We start from the raw sequence: 11,650 nt of genomic DNA on the forward strand, positions 1-11,650 counted from the left end.
GCTTCTTTAAGCCCTTTATCGGCAATTTCCAATAAATACTTTTAAATTAACTATTAGACTTACAGGTAAATCACATGAGAAAATGCATTCATTGGGAAGCCCATCTGCTGTGCTGCACTAAGCATCACCAAATGACATTTGAGATCGCAGACCATTTTCAACAAAGCAAACGTTAATCTGTCAAAAAACACTGCCCAGAATATTGGGAAAAAACATTTCCTGTAAAATTCAGTATCCTGCAGTTTTACAGGCGTTTATTTGCAGTTCATTTTTTCAGTGCTGTGAAGGATATTTTAGATACCAAGTTTTTTTGATGACTTTTTATATTGCACCAGTAATTCTTTCCTTTAGCTATGGGGTCTCAGATTGCATGCGCACATGGGAAATGGTTCCAATCAAAAACCATTTATTTGAAGAATAATTGGGCAATTTCACTGTACAAGCTGTTTTGGGGCTTTTCATGTACTCTAAATAATTAAAGACAAACATACAAACTGAAACAATATCAAAAACTGAACTATCCTTTTAAGGAATTTAAGTATTTCTCATACATACACTTGGGATAAAAATTATTTTAGGAATCGGTGCGCCTTCTGCCACTAGATGGAAGCATTGTCCATTAGATCAACCCATGCCTGCCTGTATTTAACCTCAACGACAAGTCGACAACAGGGTACATTTAAGCAGTAGCAAAAACATGAGCACTGGCACTATGTGATATGAGTCAATTTAAACACAAATAAATATTTTACCAGCGAAGTTAAGACACAGCTTGTCAATGAACATAGTTTTATTCATATCTTAACAGAGCATTTTTACAGCCATATCCTGGGTAACACAACAAAGAGTATACTTGTGTTTTGGGCAAAGTTACCAGGAATGTCAGAGGGAAGCGTGAGAAATGTACAAGCTAAACCAAGAAGCCAACAGCTGATACCTTAAAAAGGAAGAACTTTGTGTGTGATATCAGGGGATATACATTTACCTGTGGATGCTGGAGGCTATTCCAGATAGGATCAGTCCTATGTACAATACTACGCAGAGAATGACAACACCATGCAAGACAGCAACACCACTGCATGACTGCAAAGTCACGACTGCTAATGGATGTCCTTTGATCTTGGCTACACTTGGATGTTAATAATGAACTGCAATTTGGAACACCCAATCATGTTCATCAACACACCGTCCGTCATGCAGACAAGCATGGGTTCTACTTCAAACATGCAATGTCAGCCACTGCTTCTTATCACTCTAGTCTTTGCTTAGACATTCAACTCTGAGGAGAACACAATGTGTGGTGGATCGCAGGTGTCTGATCGTGTCTGGAAAGGTCCGAATTCGAAAATCAGACCATGGGGCAATGGGCGCACTACAAGTGTCTTAACAGGATGGCCAGTAGCCCAAACTTGACTCATTTCATATGGCTTTTGGCTGAAGACATTTTGAAGGAAGGCACAATAACTCAATGGTGATGCTTGATGCGGAGGTGAAATGTCATTTTGACAAAAGGTTTGAGAAACAGGGGATGTTCAGGGCTAATTTCATCTCTCACAGTTGAGACAGAGACCACCTGCACAAAAGCTTGCCCAAGTTTACTAGGTATTAACAAGCATGTTGAATGCAGAGAAACATCTTGCCCCAGGTACACAATCGGGCCTGGGTTAACAGAGTGCCTCTTCCCAATCGCAACAGCTTGATCTGATTTGTGAACACAAGTTAGACCTGTTCTGCAAACAAGAATGGGAATTGATCACCATGTGTATGTTAGTCTGCAAAATAAAAACAGAACACTTTTTAAGAAAGTTGTAAGGCTGTCAGAATTGTGCAATTTTTGTAGAACACACAAAATCTGGAGCAATAGGGGAGGCTGGGTGGGGTGCTCATACGCGATTCCTAACTTCCTGTTTTTTGTGGAGGGCAACGTGTTTTGATTGGCTGACACCAATCGATTACTGACAGCTAGTGATGGCAAAATGAGGATTCATTAAAACAAAAATAGCTGGAGAAACCGCATGCTATCAGTGATTCACTGACATTAACCCATCAATTCATTTTGCCGTGGAGAGCGGAATCTTCCGATTGGTTTTTGCCCCTCCTATAAAGTGGGTTCTTGAAACATGACTCTCTCATCAAAACTGATGACTTCACAAAGCCTCACTCCTATGGTTCCTGCAAATGGAGTAAGTCATAATAACATCACTACTGGAGACACTGGTCTGGTCCTAACAACGTGTGAGGAGGTTTATTTCACATAGCTGTTCCAACAGTCTTTCACAGATTACCGAGCAACACGCAGAACTTGTGCCGCCAAACCTCTCCACCAACTGGAATGAAAAGTTTAAGAATAGAGAGAACATACAAACAAATAAAACAAACCACAATGAGGTCCCAGTGGTGATTCTGATTGGGTGACAACCAGAGCATTCAGTGCAGTGATGGGAGAAAATGGAGGGACAGAGGGGAATGGCCCAATTACTGAACGGGAGTGGAAAAGGCAGACACTTTTTTGACGATGTCCCTTGGAAGCCCTTCAGGTCCTGTTCTACCGCAGCAGGGACCACTTGATCTGCTCCTTAGCGGACTGAAGGACCTGTGAGAGAGGAGCGTGTGATTCAAACACAGAACAGCAAAAGACTGAAGCAGCCCTGAAACAGGGAAATTAGGTGGCTAACACATCTCCACAATGCCTGCATATCACATCTATTGAGCACAGTTACATTTACATTTTTGTCATTTGGCAGACGCTTTTAATCCAAAGCGATTTAGAAGTGCATAGGTTCTACCATAAGTCAAAGCATCATATCCAGAACTAGGAAAATACACATAGAATGCTGTTCTAAACATAGTCGTCATCATCAGTGCAATTTATGGGGCGGGGGAAATCAGGAGGGAGGACTAAGGTAGGTATGGGTTTTGAGTCTGCGTCGAAATAGGGGGAGGGATTCTGCCGTGGTAGGCAAGTCATTCCACTACTGAGGAACCAGAACGGAAAACAGGCATGAACGTGCAGCTCGACCGCCAGGTGCACGTAGAGAGGGAACCATAAGGCGACCAGAGCTGGCAGACCGGAGTGGTCTAGCTGGGGAGTAGGGAGTGATCAAGGATTGTATGTAAGGTGGGGCAGTCCCCTTAGCAGCCTGAAATGCCCGAAATGAGATATTAATCTCAAGATGGTTGCATTTGCATTTACATTTGAGGTATTCAGCGGACACTTATGCCGAGCAACTCATAATTGGTGCACAAAGAAATGGCCTAGACTCGTAAATCAACAACATCCCAAGTAGCAATTAATGAGTGTGCAATGGTTGGGCCATAACACCCCCGCGATAGGTAATCCCTTGTAACTTGAATTAACATCCGCAAGGGAAGGTAGAGGGGCATATAAATAAAAATGGCTGACCGCCAATCTTGGGTCTGGTTCAACAAATGACGCTGCCACACTTATGCAAACGTTTTTTTCATACTGAACTATCCTCACAGCTCAAATCTGTGATGAAAATAATAACTATGCAAGAATCCAATGGATGTAAACTTGATTTCTTTCAAGTTCACATAAAATAATTCCAATGAAAAAAAAAACACAGTATTACATTGTTATTATCTGACGCTTTTATCCAAAGCGACTTAGCTGATTAAGCAGGAGACAATCCTTCCCTGGAGCAATGCAGGGTTAAGGGCCTTGCTCAAAGGCCCAACAGCTGTGCAGATCTTATGGCTACACCAGGGCTTGAACCATCATCCTTTCATTTCCCTTAACCACTGGGCTACAGGCTGCCCCATATAAATGTGAATACACAAATACACAGGATTTGCCATCTACAGTGGTAAAACAAATGTTAACATTGGTGTCGCAATTTTGTAACTGTGAAGAGGAGAATCTGCAGTGCATTCTGGGTAGCTGTGGGCGGGAGGGTCTAATCAGGCAAGAACAAAAAGTTCTAATTAAACCTTTAAAGAAACCAGAATTGTGATTCCCAGAGAGGAAAACCGTGATTAATTAATCAATTACATGAAATTCTTTGAATGAAAGGCAAAACCATAACCATAAAGACCCCGGAAGATTAACGGTCTCTGAAGAGGGGACACCTACAGCCTGTCAAACACCTCACAAACGAGCCCATCAATCAGCTGCAGCCGCGCGCGGGCGGCGTGCAGAAACGCCGGGGGCCAACCCGGCCTGGTCGTTAGGGACCGCGCGCCGGGAATAAATCATTCAAATCTAATGAAGACCGTCCGCCGCCCCACTGGTGGGTGCGAGGGAAGGTGGAGGTGGTGCGGTTGAACCGGAACCGTGCCTTTCTGCATGCCAGTGCTCTCACCCTGCTCTGCTGAAAAACCAGGCGCCGAACCTGAGCGCCCCCTACAGTCAGGAGTGGTTTCAGCTCTTAATTGGTCCATTAGCCCAGATGCTAAAGACATGACATTTTAACTAAAAACAGTCCGATGCAGTCAGGTAAAGGAAGGCCTCTTTTAATCTATGCAAACTGCCGTAAATGCACTTATAAGTGGCAGTCCTCCCTCTCTCTTCACTTCTCAGATGGCAGAGGGATAAAACAGCGAAAGAGAAACCTGCCGTCCTCACCTGGGTGACCGTCTGCTCCGTCAAAGGCACGTCATCCCCCTGCAAGAGAGAAAAGTCTCAGTCCTGAAGTCTTCCCCAACATGCAAACCCAAAATGAGTGTGGATGAGAGCTAGCATTACCCTGAGGGCCACACGGTGGACCACCTGCTGGGGATCACTCTCCAGGATCACTCTGTGAGCAAGGACAGAGGAAAGAGTCACAACTACAGCCAACTACATCCTGCCAGCGGTCACCCTACTGGACCTGCATTACAGTGTATAAAATCCCCTTTAAAATCCCACATTGTTGCCCTCTGTCCAAATCAAAATTTGAACTGTGGAGTCCTTCAGGCACACTTTTTATTACATTAAGCATAATTACATTACATTACATTATTGGCATTTGGCAGACGCTCTTATCCAGAGCGACGTACAGTTCATTGGACTAAGCAGGAGACAATCCTCCCCTGGAGCAATGCAGGGTTAAGGGCCTTGCTCAAGGGCCCAACGGCTGTGCGGATCTTATTGTGACTACACCGGGATTAGAACCACAGACCTTGGGTGTCCCGGTCCTTTACCTTAACCACTACGCTACAGGCCGCTCTACATTACATCTAATTACATTTAAGAGGCAGTTATAATGATGTTATTATGCACTCACTGGTCACTTTATTAGGTAGACCTGTACGTGCAAATATACAAATATTTAATCAGCCAATCATGTGGCAGCAACTAAATGCATACAAGCATGCAGACGTGGCCATGAGGTTCAGCTGTTTTTCAGACCAAATGTCAGAATGAGGAAGAGATGTGATCTATCTCCATCTATGTGATCTATGTGAACTTTGACCATGGAATGATTGTTGGTGCCAGACAGGGTGGTTTTGAGTAACTCTGCTGATGCAGAAGAGCATCTCTGAACACGCAACATGTTCAAAGCTAAATGGATAAGCTACAGCAGCAGAAGGCCAAAGTCTAAAAATAAGTGTAATAAATGGTGTAAAAAAATATTATAATATATTATATATTATAATGACAGGGAAAAAGCAGAAAGGAGACTTCATTGGGGCTCAGCACTCACCCTCCGTCCACAATCTCATCCACAGCCAGGAACAGCCCCTCCATGTTCTCCAGCAAGGCTCTCTTCTCTACATTTTTCCTACAAAGTGACAGGGAAGGGCCTCCTTTAGCCACACTGACACACACCGAAAGCAAAACGTGCTAAAAATGAACACAACACTCAGGGACTTACCGCAACATCTGGCTCAGTGAGTCAAACAGGCAGTTCAGCACAGACATTAACATTAACTGCAAAACCCAAAAAAAAGCAGAGCTCAATCAACAGTCAGGTTATAGGACAAATTAACTACCTTTTCAAAAACAAAATCAATACAACATGAGAATGAAGTTTACCTCATTCTCATGTGAGCTGCCAATCACATAAAAGTACAGGTCAATATTGCTCTTATAGACAACAGTTAGTCCCTCCAGCAAGGCAATTTCACCTGTGGAAAAAAGTAGGGGAAAAAAGCAATGAGGAAACTTTGAGGTTAAACACCACAAAGATAATGATGTATGTTATAGAAATTCTAGGACCAATATAAATTGCATCTATTAATCCTTATTTCATATTTATTCATAACATGTATTTCTAATATTCAGTGCTCTTTTTTTAAATGAACATGAATGAACAATCCTTAATTGTTGTCTCTGTGACTTGCTTTGTGTATCGGTATTTTTAGTTAGGTAAGCAGTGTTTGGGTAGTTAACTTTGGACACTTTTGCTCCGTTGTTTGTTTCTTTGTTCAAAAAAATAAAAAAATAAAAAAATAAAAAAATAAAATAAATTGGCCCTCGTCCTTATCTTTGTTGTACAGGTAGCAGTTGAAATTGTACTTCCATCTAGGGTCTTTCAGCGAACTTATCCCTGCTTATGGGTATGCACTTTGTTGTACGTCGCTCTGGATAAGAGCGTCTGCCAAATGCCAATAATGTAATAAGCAATACAATTTTTGGGGCCAATATCAGTTAAGATGTTGTGGGGAAATTGCACATAGAAGATTAAAGGTTATGTTTTATTATGAGGTAGAAAAGCCATGCTGACTTAATGTGAAAACAAATTGATAAACAAATGAGTTCTTTAATGGGTCTTCCCGCCTCCATGCATTCACCAACTGAAATAACCAATCTATAAACTTTTCCACATAGAACTGCAGCCGTTTAAGTTCCAGTCAGATTCTCACATCAACAAGTATTTTCAACAGAACTTCCAGTCATAGGCATGCCACGAGGCAGAAATAACTACACATATCAGGAAGAATAACCACAGTGATGCAAGCCTGCCGATGAAACGATCATTTGAGTCTTACTGTCGGTGCGGTGCGTCTTGTTGAAGATGTTCTTCTCAAAGGCTTTCTGCTCTTTCACTGTAGGGTAGGTCTCATCATAGTACTGTGGAGCGAAGTATAGAGCTTCACTGTCAATTCAACATTGTTCATTCAAATACAAACCATACATTCAATAAAACACAGGAACTTGTATGTACCCATGGTTAAAGGATCAAACATTGAATGTCAATGTTTGTTTGTTTGTCCCTCTCTCTCTCAACAAAAACTAAATGCAGATTTTTGGCCTTTTAAATATATATATAAAACCAGCCCTCACACTAAGGATTATAAGGACGTTTAACTTTTTGTTGTGTGAACATCCTTTCGTTTGTACTGTGCTGTGCTGTGCATACACCACCACTGTACCACACAGCATGTGGCACCAATCTTGAGGGCATCATCAATGCACCTTCAATTTGAAGTCGGAAGCTCATCGGTTTCCATTAAAAACGACATTACCTTAGCATAGAGTCTCTCGCCATCGTTGTCCAGGATGAGGACTGCCTTCACCGTGTACAGAGACGGTTCCTGTGAGGAAGATTATTCTAGTCAATTAATGCAAAACCCACTTTGCTGGGAAATAATGTCGCATATCAGATGTCACATACAAGCGTTATTGCCACAAGCTTAACCGTGACACGCTCGTGTCATCTAGCAATATATTATGGAACTCTAGTGTGGGTAAAATAATTACCGTTACCCTTTGCGGAAGTGTACAAAGTTACGTTATGTTCACTTAGTGGTTGCCGCCACTTTGAACAGATCAACAACCAGCATCAATGCGCCCCAGATTTCGTGCGAGAAAGGCAATCCTGTTGCGATAGTGGCCAGGTAGCTAGCTAGTAGCTACTACTCGGAAAACCTAAGGTAACGTCATCGTGTCTCTTGTCGACCATACACGTTAATTATTCTAGCAGTACGTTCGGACTGCTCGTTAATTATAAAGGAGCACGATATAGCTAGGAAACATTTGCAGATACATTTGTCAATGTATGATCCTAAAATACTGCACTGTATCTCTTTCACTTCCAACTCATAATATAGCTAAACCGGAGATTAGCTTTCTCTCCTAGCATGCTGTGCGTTTCTCAAATGTAGTATTATGTCTAGGACACACGGACGCGTTATCTCTGGCGACCAATTCTAAAACAGCAACTCCCTACTTCCATTAACACGATGTTATACATAACGAAAAAATATGCAACATATTACGCTTAAAGTAGCTACAATACCAGAATCAGCGCGTCCATTTTTCCTTTCGGCCGACGTGGAACTAGAAAAGCATTGTGCGTTTTCCGATTGGATATCTGTATACGTCATTCAAATATTTAGCGTGTTGATTTGCTAAAATAAGACGAATCACGTTTCGTAATGTTTACGTCGTAGCACCGAACTTCCGCTTCCTCATAGCGACCAGGGAAATGTTGGAATGGGATGTCCCCACTGAACTATTTAGTGGATGTCCCCGACAGCGACCGAAGTAAAATAATGTCTGCCACTCTGTGGTTACATACGCCCTTCATGCCACGCAGATATGCTAACTACTAACAAGTACATTGCAGTGTTAAGCCAGAAAAGAAAAGCAGGTTGATGAGGGGGATGTTTGAGGTGGTAAACGGCTTACTTTCTGGGCGGAGGCTGAACCCTTGAACCCCAGGTTGCACATAACATAACATCAAGGAAATGTTATGACCAAACTGGTGGCAGCCTCCCAGCCCATAACTAAAGATTAAACAAAGTAAAGCTCTATCACTAAATATTAAGCGAAGCATGTTCTCAGTGAGCTTTAAGTTTTAAGATTACACTGAATAGCAGATTGTAGATACGGAAAGGCTATGAATCACCGGAATATGTAAAGCATGTGTTGAGATCACAGTGTGAAATCCTGTTTTAAAAAATGAACTTGGTTTGGGTGAGTAGGCTACCTTGAACAGACTACCCCTTCAATTAATGACAATTAGTAAAAAAGAAAAAGTAAAAGAAAAAGGAAAAAAACAAAAAACAAATGTAATTTAATTTGTCAATGGGTGAACGCAGCAGAGGGCACATTCATATTTTCCGGCTTAAATCCTGCAATTTGCAAGTGGCTTGCAGATCATATTCTGGTAAGCCAGGGGCAGTAAATCTTGGGTCTCAGGGAGTAAGTGGGAGGCCAGTGTGGCGGTGAGAGTGGCGAGGTTGGGTGCCTGAAGGCAGACCAGCTTGTCCGGCGTGACCTGATTTCCCATTGCTGTTGTGCCTCCAGCTTGTCTGGCTACCTTCCAGCTGGGGAGGCTCAGATGCAATCCATCTCACAGATGCCGTCTGTTCATGTCTCATCCCATTTACTTTTTGTATTTACACCAAACCAATGAGAAAATATTAGATTGTTTCAAAACAGAAACTGAAAATTGGAAGTTTGTATTTGTTTACCTAAAATAGAGGACACTCTCCGTGTATAATACATTTTAACATTTGGAATTGTCCACTGCAGTATTGGTGGCAGATGGTATCTTCCTCCTTTTAATTATTAAACATATATATATATATATATATTTTTTTTTAAATATATATATACTTTCTGAGATGAACTCTTAAGAGCATTAGGTACCATTTAACAGAATATGATGACACAATAGCGTTTTCTTGTCATGTAAATGATACTATTCTGCTCCATATTTCTCTAATGTTTGATTGAGGATATTGAGTTGAGTACTGCTCAACTGTGGGGTACAAAGAAAGACGTGAACAATGTTACTCCTGTGCACACAAGTTGATGGTTTCCTTGAAAAAAGAGTTCCCATTTCCCCTCCAATGTCTGTACAGAGTACTGTACAGTTTAATAATAGAATGGGAACATTTGCATTATTGGGTAGCTTACTCAAAAAAAAGCAGTTACCTCTCATATCAGCAAATTTGAGATTGTGATTTTACATGGCATGACACTTCAAAGAGATTACGTTCTTTACAACAGCCTACGGCTACCTGCCAATCAACTTTAAGGAAAGTTGAGACTGAACGACAAAGCCTAGACATAGACATTCCCAAGAGATACATTAATATTAATAACAAATGAACTAATCCAGGCTGTGACTTGGAGGGGCTCAGTCTCTGACCCTCACCCCCTACAAACTGGAGTCCCGCCGGGCTCAGTTCTTGGTCCTCTCCTCTTCTCGCTATACAGCATGTCTCTTGGTTCTGCTATCTCTTCCCATGGCTTTTCTTATTACTCTTACGCCGATGATACCCAACTCTTTATTTCCTTCCCCCCCGATACCGAGGTCACCACACAGATCTCTGCCTGCTTGGCTGATATCTCTGCGTGGATGACTTCCCACCACCTGAAGCTTAACCTTGCCAAAACTGAGCTTCTCTACATCCCGTCGAAGCCCTCTCCGTCAATCGACCTCTCACTGACTGTTGAGGACTTTGTAGTTTCCTCCTCCCGTATGGCAAAGAAACTTGGGGTAACTCTTGATAACTGCCTCACCCTGGCTCCACAAGTATCCTCCACTGCCAGAACCTGCAGGTTCTTTCTGTACAATATACGCCGTATCCGTCATCTCCTGACGGAGAAAGCCACCCAGCTCCTAGTCCAGGCACTCGTCATTTCCCGCCTGGATTACTGCAACTCCCTCTTAGCCGGTCTCCCAGCATGTGCCATCAAGCCCCTCGAGCTGGTCCAGAATGCTGCAGCCCGCCTGATCACCAGTCAGCCCAGGTCGACTCATGTCACCCCGCTTCTCATTGGCCTCCACTGGCTTCCTATTGCCGCACGCATCCGATTCAAGGCCCTAGTGTTGGCATTTCAGGCTGCTAAGGGCTGTCCCACCTTACAAACAATCCTTGATCACTCCCTACTCCCCAGCTAGACCACTCCGGTCTTCCAGCTCTGGTCGCCTTATGGTTCCCTCACTACGAGAACCTGGCGGTCGAGCTGCCCGTTCACGCCTGTTTTCCATTCTGGTTCCTCAGTGGTGGAATGACTTGCCGACCACTGTCAGGACAGCAGAATCCCTCCCCCTATTTCAATGCAGACTAAAAACACACCTTTTCAAACTCTACCTTAATCCTCCCTCCTGATTTCCCCTGCCCCCCTTTCTGATATCCCGATCCCTCTTCTTCTCCCCGTGTCTGCGTGGGTTTCCTCCGGGTACTCCGGTTTCCTCCCACAGTCCAAAGACATGCAGGTTAGGCTGATTGGACAGTCTAAATTGCCCGTAGGTATGAGTGTGAGTGAATGGTGTGTGTGTCCTGCGATGGACTGGCGACCTGTCCAGGGTGTATTCCTGCCTTTCGCCCAATGTATGCTGGGATAGGCTCCAGCCCCCCTGCGACCCTGATTAGGATAAGCGGGTTCAGATAATGGATGGATGGATGGATGACTATATGTTTAAAACAGCACTTCCTATGTATTTTCCTAGTTATGGATGTGATGCTTTGACTTGTGAAGAACCTATGCACTTGTAAGTCGCTTTGGATTAAACGCGTCTGCCAAATGACTAAAATGTAAAATGTAAATGTCAGGCAGTTTGCTCTTCTGCCACCCATGTTCCAAGTTAAATTACTACATGTTTAATTACTATATCAAAGTTCCAAACCGGAACAGAACATTCAGCCAAAAAAGCAATCCTATGCTTTTGAATTGAGTTTACTGGTTGGCAAAAAATAAGCAATAGCAAATGCGTATCATTTTTGCCCATTTTTGATCTGGTACGAC

The 11,650-nt window shown here is 42.9% G+C and overlaps 1 protein-coding gene across 1 annotated transcript; it reads right to left on the reverse strand.

The window, feature by feature from the left end:
* Positions 1-772: 772 nt before the first annotated feature.
* copz1 (COPI coat complex subunit zeta 1) lies at positions 773-8,312 on the reverse strand. Its single transcript, XM_061220234.1, has 9 exons — positions 8,184-8,312; positions 7,411-7,479; positions 6,934-7,015; positions 5,978-6,069; positions 5,817-5,872; positions 5,646-5,723; positions 4,706-4,757; positions 4,586-4,624; positions 773-2,593 (listed from the first exon to the last, which is right to left on the reverse strand). The coding sequence occupies exons 1-9, from the start codon at positions 8,199-8,201 to the stop codon at positions 2,546-2,548; spliced, it is 534 nt and encodes a 177-aa protein (XP_061076218.1). The 5' UTR covers positions 8,202-8,312; the 3' UTR covers positions 773-2,545.
* Between the last annotated feature and the right edge of the window lie 3,338 nt (positions 8,313-11,650).

Source organism: Conger conger, chromosome 14 (genome assembly GCF_963514075.1).
Source record: "Conger conger chromosome 14, fConCon1.1, whole genome shotgun sequence".
NCBI classification, from domain to species: domain Eukaryota; kingdom Metazoa; phylum Chordata; class Actinopteri; order Anguilliformes; family Congridae; genus Conger; species Conger conger.

What these genes read in the sequence shown, in the direction of transcription:
- copz1 (XM_061220234.1), bottom strand. An exon ending in GCGAGAGACTCTATGCTAAG is followed by an intron (nt 7,016 to 7,410) that starts GTAATGTCGTTT and finishes TTCGCTCCACAG; the next exon opens with TACTATGATGAGACCTACCC. An exon ending in CGGAGCAGACGGTCACCCAG is followed by an intron (nt 2,594 to 4,585) that starts GTGAGGACGGCA and finishes CCTCTCTCACAG; the next exon opens with GTCCTTCAGTCCGCTAAGGA.